The 22,356-nt window shown below is 37.8% G+C and overlaps 1 protein-coding gene across 2 annotated transcripts in view; it reads left to right on the forward strand.

Annotated features, from left to right (window-relative positions):
* Positions 1 to 6,187: 6,187 nt before the first annotated feature.
* The window catches only part of CFAP20DC (CFAP20 domain containing), a 268,258-nt gene continuing 252,089 nt past the window's right edge, over positions 6,188 to 22,356 (forward strand). For both annotated transcript variants that reach the window (XM_065885868.1, XM_065885870.1), the window contains exons 1-4: positions 6,188 to 6,208; positions 8,605 to 8,694; positions 11,183 to 11,276; positions 18,580 to 18,652. In XM_065885868.1, the coding sequence (XP_065741940.1) occupies positions 6,188 to 6,208; positions 8,605 to 8,694; positions 11,183 to 11,276; positions 18,580 to 18,652 (278 nt within the window). The remainder of the gene's footprint in view (positions 6,209 to 8,604; positions 8,695 to 11,182; positions 11,277 to 18,579; positions 18,653 to 22,356) is intronic.

Consider the following 22,356-nt stretch of genomic DNA (forward strand, 5'->3'; position numbering starts at 1 on the left):
CATAGGTTGCCTTTCAATGCTGTTGATCATGTCCTTTGAAGCAGAGAAGTTTTAAATTTTGATGTAGTCTAACTTGTATTTTGTTTTTGTTATTGCCTGTCCTTTTAGTGTCATATCAAAGAAATCATTGTCAGATCAAATTTCATGAATCTTTTCCCTTTCCCCTATGTTTTCTTCCAAAAGCTTTATAGTTTTAAGTTTTATGTTTAGCTCCATTTTGAATTTTTTTTTACATATTATAAAGTAAGGGTCCAACTTCATTCTTTTGCATGTGGATGTCCAGTTTTCTATAGCCCTCTTATCACAAATCAACACTAACTGGTTTTAAGTTAGGGATAGTCATGTAAGAAAAACTTGCTACTTAGATCTAACAACTTTCATGACAAAATAAGAGCATTTATGTTATTTAAAAACAAACTGGCATTAAGTATCAACTCACTTCATTTAAACTTTTCAAAGATGCATTTTACAAATATGTTCATTTTTTGAAACTTAAGTGCTTGCTATATAAAATTGATTTATTTAGGGACGTATTCACAGGGAATACAGAGGGAAATATTCAACTACTGGAATAGGTTCTTCTTTTCCTGAGAAAATCTTCAGGTAGTAATTTGTTTTGGAAATTTCGAGTTTATGCATGAATTTTGGTTATCTAAAGGTACAGGCAGGAAACAGTCACTGTAGAGTCTCATAGACCAGAAAGAAAAAAACGAAAAGAAAAAACATTTGAGGAGAAAACCTAGAAACAGTAAAGCCCTCAGAAACATTCCCCACACCGCACCTTCCTAAAAAATGATATCACTACTCTCAAATCAAAGGTCAAACAGATGACTCAGGTATCACTAATTTTTCTCACTTGCTTGGAACTACAAACTAGGCACCGTTTTTAAATTATTCTATCAACTTGGAATTAATGTCATTCATAAAGTTAGTTCATAATGTGGAATAAAATAACTCCCCAAGTATTAAACATTTCTAGATTATTGTGTAGCAAAAAAATTCTGATCATCAAACCAATATCTTTTTTCTTCCCATTATGCCAAATAATTCGACTATGAACTGCAACCAAAATATAAACTTCAAATATGTTAAGGTAAATACTGTACATTCTTAGTTCAAAAGAACACTATTTCTTATCAAATTAATAACCATATTATCTAACTTGAATGACTACATTGTCATACAAAGACTCTGTCACCCTTTAAAACTGTTTCTAGTCTATTCCATTTGAAACACTATCCAATATCCTTTAATAATATTAATACACCGCCAAATTACTTTCTTTGTAGAACAAAGACAAGCACTTTAAAGCTTATAAAGTGACCAAGTCTTAATGTTGCCAAATTAAGTTAAGCAATTACTAATTGTACCAGCTTCTTTAAAAATTGTAGCAATTAGAGAAACTGTTTCACTGCCATTTAAAATGTACATAAAAAACTTGGCTTAAGCGAAGTTGTTTGAGCAGGCTGGCTTTTTTCGGGGTTTGAGAGTGGGGGTGAGTGGGTGGTGCTGAATTCTAGTAGCCATTCTTGAAGTCATAGCCAAATCCAAGTTTTTGGTCACAGCTTGCATTCACCCACATCAAACAAGAGTATTTGGTATTATAAAATCAAATCTCTTCCTACCTCTGCTTTTGAGTTCATATTGTTAAAGTAGGGCACATGCTTATTTCTGCTTTATAGCCACCACTGTCCGTGTTAAGGGTAGCTCTCGCCATAGACAAAACAACTTTGATCTAAGTTGGGCTGCCTTCAGAGTTGTCCTATGCCTGGACAAGCCCGATACCACACTTGCTAATGAAAATCCAACTGTAAGTCTCCTGAACTTGTTATGAGTTAGGAGGATTAGGAGATGACCCAACCCTTGGACAACTGGGCCTTGGACAATCCTTTCTCTCAAGGAATTAAGGAGACTGAAATAAATTTTACTGGTTCTTTCCAGCATTAAATTGAATAAATAGGTCATTTTTAAAACAAAACACCTGAGTAATAAGACTTACTGATGCACTGTGGTTAATCACTTCAACTCTGTAACTAGTTTTTCTATCAATAAATTGAGGTTATTAATATGTTTTTAATTGCTTTTTCCTTGTTTTCTCAACACCAAGACCTATGGCTGTCTTTTAAGAATATATTCATCTTTCACCTCCTCCCACTTTCATTCACTCATTCATTCAATTACTATTTTCTTATGCCAGGTACACAGTTGAAGTAGTATACCAAGCACTAGGGATTCAAGGGTAAACAAAACAGACATGGTCCCTGCTCTCTTGAAATCTACAGTCCATTAGAGATGGCCAATATTATAGACATATAAAATTTCAACAATGATTTCAATAATACTAAGAGCTAAGATGCTATGAGAACATATAAACCGGGGATTTTATCTAGTCAGGGATATCAGAGGAGTCCCTTAGAAACGGACCCTTGATGTAAACTCTATAGGATAAGTAGGCCTTAACCAAAGAAAGAAGGGAGCAGAAGTAATCCATGCAAGAGATCAGTACAAAGGCCTTACGGTGGAAGCAAACATGTTATACATGAAGAACTATAAGAAAACTCAATGTTACTAAAATGAAGGGGGCCACATAATGTACAAAGAAACTGGAGAGGAAGACAGGCTCTATAGTCACAAAAGGGTTAGAATCAGGGGACCGATATGATTGAATTTGTGTTTTATAAAGATGACTGACTGCAACGTGGAGATAGATTTGAAAGGTGGCTGACATGGTGTGTAAATTAGGAGGATATTATAGTAGTTCAGAGAAGATTACAGGTAAATCAGAGTAGAGATAACAGTGGAGTGAAGGCAGATAGACTTTTAAATTATTTAGATAAAATGAATAGGTTTGGGTAATGGATTGAGTATGAGGAGTATATTAGCAGTAGATATATTGCTGTGTAAAAAATTACCCTAAATCTTAGCAATCTACAATAATTGTCTCATAATTTCTGTGCGTCAGGAATCAGGGTATGACTTAGCTGGGTGCCTCTGACCCAGGCTCACTAAGCTGCAATCAAGGTGTCCACTAGGGATGCAGTCACCTCGAGGTGCAACCAGAGAAGGAGTCACTTCCAAGTCCACACATGTGGCTGTTGACAAATCTCAAGTCCTCACTGACTGTTGGCCAGAGACATCAGTTCCTTACTACGGGCACCTCTCCAAGGGGCTAACACAGCAACTTGCTTCCTTCAGAGTGAGGACTGGGGAAGCTGGGGGATGGGAAGGGGAAAAACCAGAGCAAGCAAGGATATCAGAGTGAAAGCAGGCAAGCAAGAAGGAAATCAGACTCTTTTTGCAACCTTATCATGGAAATAACATCTCGGAACTTTTGCCATATTGTATTCATAAAAAGTGAGTCACTAGGTTCAGTCCATACCCAAAGGGAGAAGATTACACAAAGGGCATGCCTACCAGAAGATGGAGATCATTGGGGGCCATTTTAGAGGCTGCCCATTGCACCTAGTGAGGAAGCAGGAGGCACTGTGATATTAGTGAGATTGGGAAAGATAGGAAAGGCGCATGTTTGGAGAAGTTTTGTTTTGGACATGGTGAGTTCAAAAGGACAGGTGCCTTTAATCTGATCAACAAATATGTGTTTATAAAATATCTACTATGTGCCAAGCATTACTCTAGGACATGGGAAATAATGATGAACACCGAAGTCCTCGCCTTCATAGAATTTACCTTCTAACAGGTGAAGACAGATGATAAACAAATAAATAAATAAATTCATATAATGATGGGGGTAGAAAGAAAATAGCATAGGACAAAGGTTCAGGGTTTCTCTTCATCTGTGGTGTCAAAATACGTTCAGAGACTCAAGTATATTGTTAAAAGCCTTAGGATGTTCCCTAGATTCCTCCTGTACTCTCACTGTACTTTTTTCCGCTCTTACAGGATTTATGAAAGACCACTTTATATTATAGTGCAAGTCAGCCTTTGTGTTGACTTGCATCACCCAAAAATGCTATGCCTCCCCCCAAAAGATATCTACATCTACCCCCTGGAACATGTGAATGCTTCCTTATTTGGCAAAAAAGCTCTTTGCGATGTAATTAAGGATGTTGAAATACAGAGATTACCCTGAATTATCCAAGTGGGCCCTAAATGCCATCACAACTGTCCTTTTAAGAGACACACAGAGGAAAAGACACACACAGAAGAGGAAGAGGCACTGTGACTATGGAGGCAGAGATTGAAGAGATGCAGCCACGAGTCAAGGGACACCAATAGCCACCAGAGATGGAAGAGGCAAAGGTCAGATTCTCCTACAAAGCCTCCAAAGGGGGTGCTACCCTGATGACACCTTGATTTTGGATTTCCAGCCTCCAGAACTGTGAGAGAATAAATCTGTGTTGTTTTAAGCCACCCAGCTTGTGACAATTTGTTACAGCAGCCACGGGAAACTAATATACTCTCCAATGTTAATTCCTACCACTGGATCCATGGCATTTATCACAAGTTATAATTATTTGTTTGTTCACTTCTTTATTGTGCCTTGCCCATGAATATGCAAGCTACACGAAGATGGGGGTCCTTCCCTATACACCTAGCTCTTAGTATAGTGTCTGGAATATACTGAATTCCTAAGAGTTATCTCTTAAATGAATGGATGGATAAATGTCCCCCATTAGATAACAAGATAGACACCATGTCTACTGACCATAATTCCCAAAGCCCCCAGCAGAGTCCTGCCAAAAACTGTTGTTGAACTAGGTTTGAGCTCTAGAAACCAAGTCTGAATTCTAGATATTGTAGTGCAATTTACAGCTATGTGACAGCCCCACCTCTATCTTGTACACATCCAGTATTAGTGTATTCAAGTAAATTTGTTCCTTATCTTTCCTTCTTAGCTCTGACAAGAAGCAGGTCCAGAAAGCATTCATTTTCTCATCCTGTACATGATCCATGGTGCCACAACTAAAAATCAACACTGCATCCTTGAGTAAATTCCTAATCAACTCAGAACCTCAGTGATATCAACTGAAAGGAGACTAACCCTTACTTCACAGGGTTGCGAACCACTTGGCCTATAGCAGGGGCTCCAGGAGTGGTACCTGACTACTGATTAACCCTGAGCCACTGACCTAACTCAGCTTTGAGTTAGGTACGAGCTCCAAACCAGCTCCATCACTTACTGGCCATGCGAGCTTAGGCAAAATATTTTAACTTTCGGAGCTACAGTTTCTTAGCCAAAAACGGACGATAATACCTACATTGTAAGAGTGGTTCAGACACAGAACCAGTTAAACTTAAGAGAGCGCCTGGCTCAATAACGTATGTAGTTATTACTTTGGGCAAAAACCTTGGCTTTTTGAAGCGTGCAGTGACCTTCCTTGGGCCTTCTGAAACAATGAAAGGGGATGGCGGACCCTATCAGTGCCTCAACGAAGCCAAGTTTGGGAACCTTGAGCGAAAGGTTCCATGAGGGTTCCATGATTCCACGACTCCATTTCCTTCAGCAACCTACCAGTTATCAGTGTTTACAACGAAGACAGACCAAGCCGACGTGACAGATTTTCTAGAAGAATCCAGCACCTGTGGTAGCTCTTAAGCCAGGTTAAGTTTAGGCGTTTTTGCAGACACAGGTCACGACCTAGTGCGGGCGCTGGTCACAGGTTCGGCGTCCCACCCTTTGAGCGAAAGACGGTCAGTTGCCTGGGCAACGCCTACGTCACTGCGTAGTCTCACGTGTCAGTCGGCGTGAAGCTCGGCCAGCGCCACGCGCAGGCGCCTCGTGGGAACCAATGGGCGCGGTCGGAACGTACGCCCCGCTCGGCCCTCTTCCGAGCGGATTCGGGGGCGGGGTTGGGCGGCGGCGAGAACGCGCCAGCTTTTCTCCGTTGAGCAGGCGGGCGGTTGTCGGAGGTTCGCGTCTGGGCTCTCTGTCACGTAGGTTACGCACACGCTCAGTCCCCTGGGGCCGCCCGGAACCCGCCCAGGCAGCTGTCCTCTCCCACACTCCGGCGTCCCGGAGGCGGGGCCGCGATGGTTCGGGTCGGGGGCCCGAGGTGGAGCTGACAAAGGGTGGAGAAGAACCTGGCCGAGTTGGGGCCGACCACGAAGCCCTTCCCCGCCCGTCGGGCCCTGGCTTCCCGCCCGCCGATTTCCAGCCGTCAGGGTCACGCTAGTCTCTGGAAGCCCTGAATTCCGGTGACCCTCAAGCCCCGAGCCCCCGGCGGGAATGTTCAAAAATGAGTACCAGGTAACCGGAAACGGCTCTCCAACCGGTCTAGCTTTGTACTGTTCGGTGAGATAGCTCACGTCCGGGTGAAGAGGAACCCCCCCCCCCGCCACAAGTAATACTGTCTTTCTCGGGGTAAGAAGGAACTAGTGGGTGGTCTTGACCCAAAAAGAGAAAGAAAAGAAAGCAACTGCCGTGTGGGCATATGATTTGACGTTCCCTCTCCAGCTCCGTGCTTCTCAAGGTGTAGGGATTCCCTGTGTTTCTGACTGAAATGCAGCCTTAAACCCCAACCAGATCTCCGGAATCAGAACCTTAAGGGCAGGACCCATAAACCTTGAGTTTTAACAGTACTGAGGCACACTGGTGTTTAGGCACAGAAGCTATTTAGCAGAGTGAACGAATGAATGCATGAATGGGTTAAGCCAAGAAAGAAAATAAGCACTTTGGCCGTGTGCTGTTTACTTTTCCCCCCAAATTGGGGGCGGGTCAGTGATTCTCAAAGGCTGTGGTACGTTAAGATCATTTGGAGTACTTGTAAAAATACAAGTTCTTGTAAAAATACGGATTTCCTGAGCCTCACATCAAATAGAGTGAATCAGAATCTCTGTTGATGGGGCTAGTTAAATTACCTTTATAGCACCTTTCTCCATTTGATTCTGATGCAGGTGGTCTAAATACCACACTCAGGGAAACTGCTTCTGGGTCTTCCTCAGTCACTTTGAGTATCCTAGAGGGTCTCCAAAGCGCTCCTGCTTTCCTCACTTCACTGGGCACCTCCCTGATCTTGCTTGACCCTAGTCTCTCCCCTCCCCTCCTACCTCTACCTGAGGTTACACTCTCCATTTAGTCTGTCTGCTATCCTAGTACTGCTGTTACGAACAATTTCGTCCCTGTGCCGGAGCAGTCCTCCACTGGTCACCTCTTCGTTGCTTCTACCTTTTCATCAAATACTACCTGCCTTCTTATGAGTGCCCTCGGGGTATTCTGCAGTTCTCTTTCTTCTATTCTGTTTGATGTCATTAAATCTGTTGGAACAGTTTTAGAGAGTTTCTCTTGCTTAATATAGGTAAAATATATTGTTATAAAAAAACAGGTGTCTACTGTGGGAAACAGGTGATAGCAGAAATGGGGGCGGGAGAGGTATTTTTCTATCTCACCAGGTATAAGAATTTTTCTCTTTAAAAAAAATAAGAAAAAGCTTCCTCACATTTAAAATTAATAGTGAAATATGACCTGACCCCAGAAGCTATAGTAATTCAATTCCACACACAGTTTGCACATAGTACTGTCTACAGAAGACGGTACATGTCTTAACTTCAAGTGATTACTTGTTAAAACTCAGAAGCAAAAATATCTTTATATTATTGAGAAAAATTAAAAGCAGGAAATTCTTTATGAAAGTCACACAGATTTGCTCATGTGCTGCTTATAATTTAACAGGCCATAAAAGAAAACCATATTTACTCTCATTTCAGGTTTTCAGTTTCTTGCAATAAACTCTTCCTTAGAGACAATCATCTTTAATTCCTCTCATAATTAAAGCATATGGACACTCAGTAATGTGTTTAGTGTTTTTACATGAGCATGTCCCTCCATGTTCCCAGGTTTACAATAGGGAACACTTAGCATGTCTATGGAAATGATTCCCTATTTTTTTGGTACATATTTTATAGATCACCAAATTAATTTGCATTAAATATATAAAAAGATCTTATAGGAATCCTCAAAATAAGAATCACTCACTCCCTCTCCAAGTCCAGGCTTCTTTTATTGACCCAGTACTAAACTATCCAGTTTACCCTTTTTTTGAATAATCATTGCTGGTACTAATGAGCCCTTGCTTTGTGCATCACACTTTATTGAGTGTGGTGGTTTATGTTCACTATCCTATGTAATCTAACAACCCATTTTACAGATAGAAAATCAAGAGGTTAAGTAACTCCAAAGTCAGATCGTTAATGAATGGCAAACCTGGTATTGGAGCTCAGGTTAGTGTAACTAAAAAGCTTGTAGCCAGAGATAACTATCAGATTTTATTAGCCTGGCTTGAGAGTTGAGTTTAAACCCATTAGTGTGTGTTGAATAGAATATTTTGTAAGCATGAACTATACATGTGAAGTAACTGAACCTTACACTGAGAGGCTGTAAGGTTTGTATGGCATGGAGTTTATTTAATGTTTATCATGCTTTTAAAAACATTTCTTAAACCATTAATCCAAGGTGACCTGAATCAGAACAGTTGTTGCTTAGATACAATCAAGATATAAAGTAGGAGTGATAAGAGGGATAATGTTTCCTCTCAAATCTGCTTAACTTACAGATGCCTGGAACAATGGGTATAGACTATGTGGTGGATAGTATTTCCTCCTTAGCATTGTCTTTCACTTTAATTTTTAATATTTTTTTTTCCCTAGGGAGGTGCATTTGTTGAAATCTTTACTGCTCAGGGAAAAAATCCTGGAGCAAAATGGAAGATCCTTGGCAGTCCATCTGTGATTTGGAAAGTAAGTGTTAGAAATTAGAGCCACCTAAATCCTGGAAAGAAATGAGAGTAAAGATTATAACAAGAAGGGCTTGGTAAGATTTCAGAACCGGTTTTTCTGTTCATTCACTTCAAAACCCTTCCATGATATCATTGGCTGCCCTCACAGACACCCCTCCTTGGCCATTGAAGACCTTGGCACACAGCTCATAACCCATCTCTATGTGCCAAGTCCTGCCGCTGTTTTAGGTGACTTCAGTTTCTGTGAGGAAAAATCTCCAAACCCTGGGCTTCTCAGCTTCTTGATTTCTTCATCTCTGATGACGTCTTCCACTCTACTTCAGCAGCCTTTCCCACTGTCACACCTTGTACCTTATCACCAAAAATTGCAGGGCCTCTGAAGTTACTGAGAACTTGAGACATCCCTCTCTGAGTCCAGTCTTCGATTCTTAATGTTGCTTGCCTAGTTACTCCCACTGTGTTTGTTCTTCAACATAATTGAGACTCTTAGGCCATTGACCATTCTACTTTTCTCCCTGTGTTTAGATTTATTTACTTAGTTAGCTAACCTACTTACTCACTCACTCTGTCTTCACTCTTTTCTCTCCAGCCCAGAATCCATGGTCCATTATTTCAGTCACTTCTCAGTCAAGACCTCAGATGCCCCTGTTCCTTGTCCTTTCATCATGCCTGCCTAGCAAACGCCAACCATTTCTGAATCCCTGATTCTCTCTTTTCTGTGCCTGCTTCTGGGCTTCTCAATACCTTTGGGAAAATATCTATAGTCTCTCAGATCGATAATGCTATAAATTCAGTGTCGACAGCCCCGGAAGTTCTCCTGTTCTCTTGTTCTCTAAAATGGTTCTTTCTCCATTATCTTCAGGTTTCCAGCCACTAACTTCTTACCCCCATCCCCATCCCACACCCAGGACAGACCCTCCTCACTCATTCACCAGAAGACCTCACCCCGCCATTTCACAGGGAAAACTGATGTCAGCAGGTAGAAACTACCTCATCTTGCTGCTACCAGATCTAAAAATCTGTATCCTTCCCTGTTCTTTCCTCTTTCTCTTCTCTCTTGTACAGTTGAGAGAGAAACACCTTTCTAGGGACTTTGTTCTATGGATAGTTTTTTTAAACTACTATTAATTGAGTGCTTACTATTTGCCAGCCATAGGATTCAGCACATTACATGCTATATAATCCATACAATAACCTTGTATCTCACAAGGTACCCTTATGCCTATATTATAGGCATAGTAAGGTTAAGTGACTTGATCAAAATGATATAGCTCTTACTATGAATAAAAGTTAAATGTGGCTGTGAGGATACAGAGCAGAGAGATTAGGTAAGGCTTCCCTGAGGAAATGATACTTGATCTCTGAGAACTAACTAGGCACCAGGTGGAGCTGGTAGAGAGAAGCACATTTCAGACAATGAGAAAAGCAGGTACAAAGTCCTTGCTTTGGAGGAGCTTAGAATTTTTAAGAAACTGCTAGAAGGCTACAGAGGCTAGGATTCAGAGTGAGGGAGAGTGCGAGGCAGGAGATGAGGTTTGAAAAACTGGGCAGGGGCTAGACTACACAAGGATTTGTGGCCGTGCTCAAGATTTTGGTAAGCTGTTGAAAGGTTTTAGTATATTCCCAGCTTGTGTGTAGATGAAATAATGCACTCGATGTATATGTTCATTTGGAAGACATAAGAGAAGCTATTGTGATGGATATGATACAATTTTATTTAAATGTTAATTCTTAGCAGCCATTAGTTACGATGTATTTCTTAACATATACAAAAAGGAAGAGTGGGAGGATCTATGAAATATTTTATTGTGAAAAAGGAGTCTTTATACTTAAAGATTGGAAATTTGCTCCAAGATAAAAAAATAACCATTTACATTAGCACTTTGACTGATGGAAATTAGACTCTCATGTGTAAGTTTTTCATTTCCAAGCTTGTCTTGTTTCTGTTCATTTTTTAGGTAACCTTAGTTGTAACACTTTAATTTGTAGTGATTTTAAGTAAATGATGTATAGAACTTCAAGTTAGAGGACTAGTAAAATAAGGTACTGATTAATTCTATATGAGCCATGGCTTGAAACCAAAGAACTTCCAAACTGGATACAATATAGATTAGATGGTTTATTGTACTGTTAACAGAAAGTGATGTTCAGCCTATGCTATTAGACAGAAATACATAGTTAGTTAAAGGAGGGAAAGGGTAACTAAACTCTGGAAACTTTAAATTAGTAACTTGGGAATCCCTGAAGTTGGAGAACTTTTTATCATCTAGAGGAAGAGTGTCTTGATATAGTAGAGAATTTGCCAAGTGGCTAAGGGTGGCTTCTATATTCCAGTTCCCAGCAAGTCTCAGTGTAAGAGTATCATCAAGGCCTGAGCTTATTTTAAGTCATTTCAGTCTAGGGCTTTTTCTGTGGGCTTGCTTCTCCAGTTTTATAATAGAAGTCAAATAAAATATGCAGTTACCACTGTTTTCATTTTTGTTCTGTAGGAATTTGATAAAGAAGTTAAAAGTTTTGTGTTTGTCCTGGAAGGCAGCAGCCAAACAAATAAAATTCAGTTACCAAAGGAGAATAAGCAAATCCGTAAGTAAGACTTTTAATATTGAAGCTTAACATTTGATGCTTAACATTACACTTTTAAGTCTCATAAACAGGCCTATTAGTGAGACTTTTACTGGCATCTGTCGATGTAAAGTAATAAGATTTTTTTTAATTTAGAGAGTAACTTTATGCCAGGCTTTTGAAGGATTCTGCTTCATTGTTTATTAGAAATTTACTTATATGTTAAAGAAGATTTAGAAGATTATTCAATTAATTAGACTAGTAATGATATTTATTAAGCACTTACTGTGTGCCAGTGACTTTCTAAGCATTTCGTATTTTTTAATTTTTTCAATCCTCACGATAGCTCTTTTACAGATGAACACACTGAGGTTGGCTCCTCATCAAGAGACCATGAGTTCCTAAATTATTGTAAATCAATTTGTGAGAAAAAAATTTATGTAAAATACTATATAAGGCATTATTTAGTAAGATATCAACTTATATACCTTTAGAAATATTAGTATCTAATGAGTAAAGATATGAATATGTGATTTAACAAAAACCCCAAAAATAGACTTCAGTTCTTATCTACTTTGGAAATGAGGATCAGAGGTTTAAAGCAGAAGGAACCCTGAGAGATCACCTAAATTTATGATCAGAAGCCCAGTTTTTGGCCACACTGGGGTTAAAATTCAAGGCTCTGCCACCAAATTAGGCTTTGTGTACACTGATGTGATTTAAGAAATATAATTTATCAAAATGCTTAATCATATTTTCATTAACTATATCCAATATTTAACTATTGTGACTTAGCAAATGTAGGTAACCAGCTGTTTTTTTACATTCATTCTTTACTTCTTCATTCATTAAGAACATTTATTGAATACCTATTGTGTACCAGGGACTATGAAAAGACCTATTCTTGGTATCTGATTTTCTCATTTTAATTCGGTTTTCTAAACTTTTATAGGCTGTGTGTTTTATCTACTATTTCAAGCTACTACATGCATATTTTAGCTTTCTAAGACATAAACCAAACCATAGAAATTATAGATGGAAGATGATTTATTTTAAAGTGGTATCTTTCTAAATAAAATAAGAAACAGAACCTCAAAGAGAAGGAGTAATCATTGTTAAAATAATTTTTTTAAATTTACTACCATTTTAAAATCATGATTTCCTCATAGTTTGCATTTTTTAATAGCAAAGATTTTTGTCATTTCTGCATACATTTGTACTGATAAATAAAGTGAACTAAGATGAGCCATGGAAACATGTCTGAAACTGGAGGTTATTCTTTAACAGGAAACATGGTCCATCTTTTTTTAAGAATACTGACTTTGTAAAATAGATACATTTGATTTACAGGAACATAACTTTATTCTAAACCAGTGTTCTTTTGTTTTTTCTTACTGTTGGCTTCTCCTTCCATATGATGCCGTCAGCATCTATGCATATGATGATGTTATTGACAAAATCAAATCACGTCTAGTAACGTTTCTCAGTTGGCTCTGAGAAAGATTTCTCCTCTACCAAATGCTCAGTGATTAAAGACAAGCTCCCCTTTCCCACTTTTATCTACGTTTCTTTTTAGAAATAAAACAAATTTAATGTGTTAAAATTGCTTTTTAAAAATGGAAAGATGATAGTTTTAATTGGAAGAAAGGGAAGAATCTTTTAATGTATTTCTTGCACAATGCCCTGTAATTAAAAATTAATCTGGCTTTTCAGTAGCATGTGCAGCCCTGTAGCAAATGAAACAGTTTATATAGTCTGTCCTGCACCAATGTTTTTAAGATTATTTGGAATTTTTGATAATGGGAATTTATAGTTATTTTCACTTGTATAAAATGACCTTCTGTGTGACATTGTTATGGTTAAATTTAAATTTAATGGCATGCCTTGAATAGAGAATTGGCTTCCTGTGAACATTTCTAAATTAAGTTCAGTTACCATTATGTATTCCTATTTTAAGAGTAAACATCCACTTTATTTATGCCAACTTGACATTAGGTACTTGTATGTGTTTCCTACTATATTAAGTACCTGTGAAGAAAGTCTAATAGTGAAATTCAGTATTTTTAACTTTTCACTTTAAATAGCAATATTTCTGAATTGTATTTGAGCATCTCTAAATATGTCAGAGTTCTTTTTTAAACTCAGCATCTGATCAAATAAAGGAAGGTGTGATATTGATTATCAGATTGTGTACTTCTCCAGGGCAGGACTCTTGCATCATCTACTTTGTACCCCTAACTTAGTGTGTCATATATAGTTGGTGTTTAGTAATTTTGTTAAACTCGCCATACTAAGAAACTATAACAATTTAGGTTATAATTTCTCCTGGTAACCATTTGGCCTTGATAATGAGACTTGTAAATCATTAGCCAGTTAAATAAATAAATCCATGTTGCTATTAATGCTGGAACATGTTATATAGAGTTGCCCATAATGAGAAGAAGCTCTGTTACATGTAAACATCTGTCATTTGGATGGTCTGTCCGGGGACTTTCTGTTTGAGGCTCATGTTTGAAACCATTGTTTTCTCTGCCTGTGGCATCTGAATCAAATGGTGTGTCTGTCGGGATCAGCATCCCTGAAGCCCTGTGTTGATCTAAGTTTCAGCTGCTCTGGTGGATGAAGTCATCTTTATGAGATTCCTCTCAGCCTCCCCCTGCCCCAACTTTTGGTCTTTTTTTCTTTAAATAAACTCATTATGACTTCCTCTTTCTAAAACCCTTCAGTGACTTTGACTTCACTATTCTACTGATACTGCTCTTGTCACAGTCACTAGTACTCTCTCTGTTTCTGAATCCAGTGGCCAGTTTTCAGCCCTCATCTTGCTTAACTTAACAGCAGCATTGACAAAGGTGACACACTCCTCCTTGATATACTACTTTCTTCACTCATCTTCCAGGATGCCCATACTCATAGTTTTTTTTCTCCTACTTTGCTGGTCTTTATTCTTAGTCTCCTTTCATGGTTCTTCCTCTTCTCCCCAACACAACTTAATGCTGCAATGCCTCTGGACTCAGTCCTTGACCTTCTTGACCTTGAACTACATTTACTCCTTTGGTTTTGGGCTCTAGCCTCATGGCTTTAAATATCATCTCTGTTGTATACTAGCTTACATTTCCATCTCTGACTTGTGTCCCAAACTCCAGATTTGTATATTCAGTTGCTTAGTTGACATTTATACTTGGACAGCTTTACCCTAGAAATTTTTCTTCCTCCTCCTGCAGACTGCCCCATCTCAGTTGTTAGCAATTTGTCTTTCAGTTGCTCAGACCAAAAACTCTTAAATCAGCTTGATTTTTCCTTTTTTTCATCTACAAAGTCTTATTGGCTCTATCTTTAAATTAGATTTAGAGTCTGACTACTTCTTACCACCTCCCTGCTACCACCCTTGTCCAAGCCACCATTATCTCATGCTTGGATTATTGCAGTAGTCTTCTAATTAGTCTCCCTGTTTCTGACTTGCCTCCCTACAGTCTGTCATCAACTTATCAGCCAGAGTGATTCTGCTGAAAATACTCCATCTCTCTCAGGGTAAAACCCCAAAATCTTTAGGACCCTGTGGTATCTGCTGCCCTCTTAACTCTCTTTACTTAACTTTAACTCTACCTGCTATTACTATTTCCTTTTTCACTCTGCTCAAACTATACAGGTCTCCTTGCTCTTTTCAACCATAGCCTGGTACCTTAGCACCTTAGCTGTGGTGCACAAGCTGCACCCTCTACCTAGGGCTTTTGTTCCCCAAATAGCTACATGGCTCACTCTCTCCCCTTCTTCAGGCCTTTACCAAATAAAATGTCACCTTCTCAGTGAGGACCCATCCTGATCTATACTTAAATTACAACCTGTGCTTTGTATCCTTTCCCCATTCTTAATCCCCTTTACCCTGCTCTCCCTTTTCCTATAGTAATTATCACCACTTAACATGCTGTTTATGTTCTTTTATTGTTTTTTCATCATCACCAGAAACTGAGGCCTACCAGCACAGAAATTTAGTCTGTTTTGTTCACCTAGAACAGTGCCTGGCACATAGTAGACATTCAGTAAATCTTTGTTGAGTAAATGAGTGAATGGATGAGTGGCTTCCCATTGATTTTAGGATGACCTGTATCCTTCACATGGCTTTCAAGGCCCCACGTAATTGAGTTCCTGGCTATTTGCCAGACTTATCCCCTGCTACTTTTCCCCTTCTGTCTCTCCTACCAGTCCTTTAGGCCTTTAAGTTCATGCAATCTGCTATAGCCTCTTCCATCACATGATGGAGTATTCCCTCTCCCTGCAGTGTTTATTCCTCTCCTCTACCCCTATCTTCCTTGCCCAGTCAATTCCTGCTATTCTTCCCAGCTGAATTCCAATGTTACTTCTTCAAGGAAACCTTCACTCATCGTCCTCTTCCTCTCAAGGACCCAGGATTATGTGCTTTCATAGCACCCTGACCTTCTCCTTCATGGAACTAGTATATAAGTTCTAAGAGGGTACTAGAATAAGACCATGCCTGTCTTATTCACTACAAAGGCTTCAACACTGAGTCTTGCATATAGTGTATGTTCAGTGAATCTTTATTAAATGATAGATCTAATTTAATCTACACAAATGATTCTGTGAGGGGTAAACCTAAATTATCAACTCAGTTTTACACATGAAGAATAAAAAGTCCCAAACAGGTTTTCCGATTGGCCCAAGGTATATGGAATAACACATAATGAAGGGATAATTGTTCTCTGTGTTGCAGTGGGAAAGGTGCACTTTAGTGTGCTGTTTGTGCTGGGCTGTGATAGAACCAGGAAATATCTTCAGTCATGATTTATCAGGTCACTTATAAAGGATTACTGTACTGTGGTCTACTCCCAACTCTTTGGACAGTGTAACACTTGCAAAATGTATATTGAGGTATATATATACAACTATCATTTGCTGTAATGAAACAACTGTAAAAACCACTGTTTAAAAATCTAATGGTGTTTTACCAGATAAATGTGTCTTAAAATATTCAAAAGAAGAAAGGATCTGACCCCTTAAAACATAGAGGTAGTTTTTATCTCAGGCAGAGAAGAGATTATAAAACTGCAGAAACCTGGATATTTCAGTAAAAAGAGTGAATTTTTATGAATTTTATGTACTTGATGGGCGTTTTAGTTTCACATTCAGCATTTTAAATGTAGATTTTAAATTCAAATTTTAAATATCATGTAGACATGAGGAGTCAGTTTATATTTACTAGGCCACTGGGAAAAAAATGTTACTGTAGAGTTTATTTAGCATTTCTGACACACAGGATCAGTGTATGTCAAATGTTATTAATGTACTTTTTTCTTTGTCAGATGATCACCATATGGTATTGTACTTATTTTCATCTTAGAAGTGAAGCCTTTTGGAAACCAGGGCTTCTATACGTGAGAGAGTTGAGTTACAAAGCTCTCTTTTGGGGGGCAAACATCTTTCATATCTAAACGTGTTCACCCGAAAATGCCCTATATGTGTAGCGCTTTGTGTTTGAAGAGAACAGTGCTGATTCAGCGAGATTTGTGACATAAATTAGGGACCTTTTGTAAAGAGTGACTTCATTTATCCCAGTGCTCTCTCAGCTCTATTTATGGGGGCCTTTGTGCAATGGAAAAATACTGTAAGTCCAATCAGTGGAAGATGCAAGATAGAGATAGATTGATTAACGGTGGTTTATTTAAGTTGGCCTCATTTTGGTATCTCATTTTGGTTTCGTAATCCAGAACTCTGGTTGTCTTGTTGGCTTTTCCCACAAATATGGTAGAATCTGATTCCTAGAGAATTTTCTAAGTTCAGAGGCTGTTACCCCTATTTCCGTTATGTTGCTTACTCTGCTGTTGGCTCTTTGCAGCCGTTTATAAGCTTAGTATTTTAAGTAAAAGTTACCTTTGTATGTTTGATTTTTAAAATGTTAAGCACATTCGGTCAAATATGGTTTTGTTTCGAAACTAGATTTGGGGTAAAATATAGGAACTGTTTAAGTTGTTCAGGAATGTTGTAAAACATTTTACCATAGGAATTCTAAACCAGAAGATCTTTATATATAGACTACCCAAACATGTACCGTTACTTTAAAAGACTTAAATTTGTTAAGTCTACTAAGTTGGAATAAACAGAAAATAACGTGCGTGTTAGACCAGTTGCCTTCCTTGAGGCCTTTCTCCACATATTGGCCTGTACTGTTAGATTTGTAGGAGAGGTTCACAGATATATCGACATTTCCATTTCTTACCCAGTGTCTCACATTGGGAAAAAAGTTCCTAGAAGTCATGTTTTAGGAGGAAGTGATACTAAAGCGTTTATTAAGAGCATCATAATTGAGAGATCAAGCAAAAGTTCAAAAGCTAAGAGGAAGGGAATTAAGTGAATGGGTCTGAAGAGGTAATATGAAATCAGTTGATTTTTGAAGCAGTTGTAGACTTCAGTTATCAAAAGTACCATAGGTCTTTCTCCAAATATTTTTTTAATCCAGGTGAAGCTGGTGATGGGGAATAAAAACTATCAGGTCTTAATTTGTGAGCATTAAATTAATCAAAAATGTATTAAATTAACAAAAGGTATTATAACTGAAAATATGTTCATCCATCTCATTTTAGACACATTTAAAACCCTATGAACTAGATATAGCTCATCAAACCTTCAGCTGCAGTTGTCATAATTAGAACTGTTTTTTTGATCTGTTGTTTTTCGTTAAGTTGTTAAGTACAGTTAAAACTGTCAGTGAATAAAAATAATTGCCACATGCTTTTTTTTTTTTTGCTGTACACGGGCCTCTCACTGTTGTGGCCTCTCCCGTTGCGGAGCACAGGCTCCGGACGCGCAGGCTCAGCAGCCATGGCTTACGGGCCCAGCCGCTCCGTGGCATGTGGGATCTTCCCGGACTGGGGCACGAACCCATGTCCCCTGCATTGGCAGGCAGACTCTCAACCACTGCGCCACCAGGGAAGCCCCTGCCACATGCTTTTATAACCGCCTTAATGAGAGTCCATAATTCAATTTTATATGTGTCTATTGAGTGTGTGCACTTCCTTGCAACCTAATAAAAATAGTAAATAAAAAATTATTTTGTAAATTTTCATAAAAATTTCACCAAGCCCACAGATGTGACTTTAAAAGACAGCATTTGTTGTTAGAGTTTGATTTGAGTTCATCATTTTTTTTGCTTTTATAATGAGGTTGTAACTCAGGGGTAGTGCTGTTGCAGTTCTGTGTATTACTGAAATGATAAAAGCTTCAGCTTGTTGATGACATGTGATTGTTTTGTTTATATATACATATAAATGGTTTGGACATATAAATGTATATTTTCCCCCTCTCGTTTTAGTTGGACTGATCCAGAGGTTTCTTGTACTTCAGATTTACATACCCCTGGGACAAGACTTCGCTACCGAATTGCTGTAAGATATACAGAATTTCTTTCAATGTTTTATGTGTATTAGACATTTGATCAATTGAAGCAGTACGAAGAGTCATTAATTACAAGTGGCAGTTTTTGCATTGAAGAGCAGTGACTTATCAAGTCAACATGAAGTAATTAAACTAATTTAATGGTATTTCTCAGATATACTGTAGTCTGGCATTTCCCTAAGGGAAGAAAGCAAATTTCATCTGTTTTAAGAAAATATCAAAGGATTCTGAATTTGACAATAAAGAGCCTATAATTTGAAGAAATAAATAATCCAAAAGTTTGAGATTTTATAGTTCAAATGAGGGGTGATGTTATGTTTTGTACTGTCTGCTATTGGAAACTGTGTTTGGTTTCAAATTAATTGAAATACCTCATTTTAATGTTATTTATTTTTTATTTTTAAAATTTTACTGAAGTATAGTTGATTTACAGTGTTTTGTTAGTTTCAGGTGTACAGCAAAGTGATTCAGTTACACATATACCTATATTCATTCTTTTTCAGAATCTTCACCCATGTACGTTATTACAATATTGAATAGAGTTCCCTGTGCTATACAGTAGGTCCTTGTTGGTTATGTATTTTATATATAGTAGTGTGTGTGTATGTTAATCCCAAGCTCCTAATTTATCCCTCCCTCCCACATTTCCCCTTTGGTAACCATAAATTTTGAAATCAGTGAGTCTGTTTCTCTTTTGTAGATAGGTTCATTTGTGTTGCATTTTAGATTCCACATATGAGTGATACCATATGATATTTGTCTTTCTCTGTCTGACTTACTTCACTTAGTATGATAGTCTCTAGGTCCATCCATGTTGCTACAAATGGCATTATTTCATTCTTTTTTGTGGCTATATTCCATTGTGTATATGCACCGCATCTTCTTTATCCATTCATCTTTTGATGGACATTTAGGTTGTTTCCATGTCTTGCCTATTATAAATAGTGCTGCAGTGAACATTGGGGTATATGTATCTTTTCAAATCATGGTTTTCTGTGGATATGTGCCCAGGAGTGGGATTGCTAGATCATATGGTAGTTTTATTTTTTTTAGTTTGTTAAGGAACCTCCATACTGTCCTCCATAGTGGTGGTACCAGTTTACATTCCAACCAACAGTTTAGGAGGGTTCCCTTTTCTCCACACCCTCTCCAGCATTTATTGTTTGTAGATTTTTGATGATGGCCATTCTGACAGGTGTGAGGTGATATGTCATTATAGTTTTGATTTGCATTTCTCTGATAATTAGTGAGATTGAGCATCTTTTTATGTGCTTTTTTGGCCATGTATGTCTTCTTTGGAGAAATGTCTATTTAGATCTTCTGCCCATTTTTTTATTAGGTTGTTTGTTTTTTTGATATCGAGCTGCATGAGCTGTTTATATATTTTGGAGATTAATTTCTTGTTGGTCACTTTGTTTGCAAATATTTTCTCCCATTTTGTGGGTTGTCTTTTTGTTTTGTTTATGGTTTCCTTTGCTGTTCAGAAGCTTTTAAGTTTAATTAGGTCCCATTTCTTTATTTTTGTTTTTAGTTTCATTACTCTAGGAGCTGGATCCAAAAAGATATTGATGCAATTTATGTCAAAGAGTGTTCTGCCTATGTTTTCCTCTAAGAGTTTTATAATATCTGGCCTTACATTTAGGTCGTTAATCCATTTTGAGTTTATTTTTGTGTATGGTGTTAGGGAGTGTTCTAATTTCATTCTTTTACATGTAGCTGTCCAGTTTTCCCAGCACCACTTATTGAAGAGACTGTCTTTTCTCCAATGTGTATTCTTGCCTCCTTTGTCATAGTTTAATTGACCACAAGTGAGTGGATTTATTTCTGGGCTTTCTTTCCTGTTGCATTGATCTGTATGTCTGTTTTTGTGCCAGTACCATACTGTTTTTATGATTGTAGCTTTGTAGTATAGTCTGAAGTCAGGGAGCCTGATTCCTCCAGCTCCATTTCTTTCCCTCAGGATTGCTTTAGCTTTTTGGGGTCTTTTGTCTTTCCATACAAACTTAAAAATTTTTGTTCTTTGTTCTGTGAAAAATGCCATTGGTAATTTGATAGGGATTGCATTGAATCTGTAGGTTGCCTTGGGTAGTGTAGTCATTTTGACAGTATTGATTCTTCCAATCCCAGAACAGGGTGTATCATTCCATCTGTTTGTGTCACCTTTGATTTCTTTCATCAGTGTTTTATAGTTTTCACAGTACAGGTCTTTTGTCTCCTTAGGTAGGTTTATTCCTAGGTACAGTAAGTCCCCTACATATGAACAAGTTCCGTTCAAAGAGTGCTTTTGTAAGTCCAATTTGTTCGTAAGTCCAACGAAGTTAGTCTAGGTGCCCAATTAACACAATCATCTATATAGTACTGTACTGTAATAGGTTTATAATACTTTTCACACTAATAACACATAAAAAACAAACACAAACAATAAAGAAAACATTGTTAATCTTACAGTACAGTACCTTGAAAAATACAGTAGTACAGTATAACAGCTGGCATTAGAGGGGCTGGCATCAGGTGAACAGGCAAGAATTACTGACTGGAGGAGGGAGAAGAGGTGGGAGATGGTAGAGCTGAAGGATCATCAGCAATAGGAGATGGAGGGCAAGCTGCAATTTCATTTACACCTGACATCGGTGGCACAGTTTCTGGTTCCTTGCTGGAACCAGATACACATTCTCATCTTTGAAAGTTTGCAGCTTGAAGGTGCATATGTAGGGGATTTACTGTATTTTATTATTTTTGATGCAGTGGTAAATGGGATTGTTTCCTTAATTTCTCTTTCTGATCTTTCGTTGTTAGTGTGTAGGAATGCAAGAGATTTCTCTGTATTAATTGTGAATCCTGCAACTTTACCAAATTCATTGATGAACTCTAGTAGTTTTCTGGCAGCATTTTTAGGATTTTCTATGTATAGTATCTTAATGTTATTCACTTTAGTTGAGAAATATTGGTCTTTTCTGTTGACATATAGATGTCTTGGGATATATTTGTTTTAAATGGCCTTGCTATGAATTAATTGTTTAGCAAAAATGAGCATATACAAATTTTACTCCGTTGAGCTACCTGTTGTCTGATACAATTCTGAGAATGAAAATAACATTTAATTTGTATATTCATATGGAATGGAATATTGTTTAGGGTCTCAGTAATAAATTTGCATGCTTTCAGTAAAACATTATATTTGGAGTATGCTATTTTCTAATTTTTCTTTGTAACTAATAGCTGTCCAAGGTCAAAGCTTAGGTTTTTATTTTCCCTGCTGGAAGAAGTGACTTTTCCTATTAACGAAGTTAATTTTGGACTGGTTACACCGGTGTGAACCAAGGGGAAGGAAGAGCTTTCTTAATAAAATGAGATTAACATAAACTCGAGGTTATTAGTTTCTCTTTGTTTATGTGAATTAAAATATAAATAATGTGTGCATATGTTGGTAAAATATGAATTTTAGCTAATATACTTAATTTTGTTTTCTGGAATGATAAAGGATAGACGGAATAATTTATATTTTTATTTTATTCAACTTTAAATCTTATAAACTTCTAAGATTTTCTGTTATCATCTGCTATGGTCACCAAGATTCTTTAAAGTAGTTCTTATAGTAACAAGACCAAAGCAGCACTTGATGCTCTTATGTATTAGATTGGCCAAAAAGTTCATTCGGATTTTTCTGTAGATGGTTTGGAAAAACCCAAACGAA

The sequence above is a fragment of the Phocoena phocoena genome, chromosome 10 (genome assembly GCF_963924675.1).
Source record: "Phocoena phocoena chromosome 10, mPhoPho1.1, whole genome shotgun sequence".
In the NCBI taxonomy this organism is placed as follows: domain Eukaryota; kingdom Metazoa; phylum Chordata; class Mammalia; order Artiodactyla; family Phocoenidae; genus Phocoena; species Phocoena phocoena.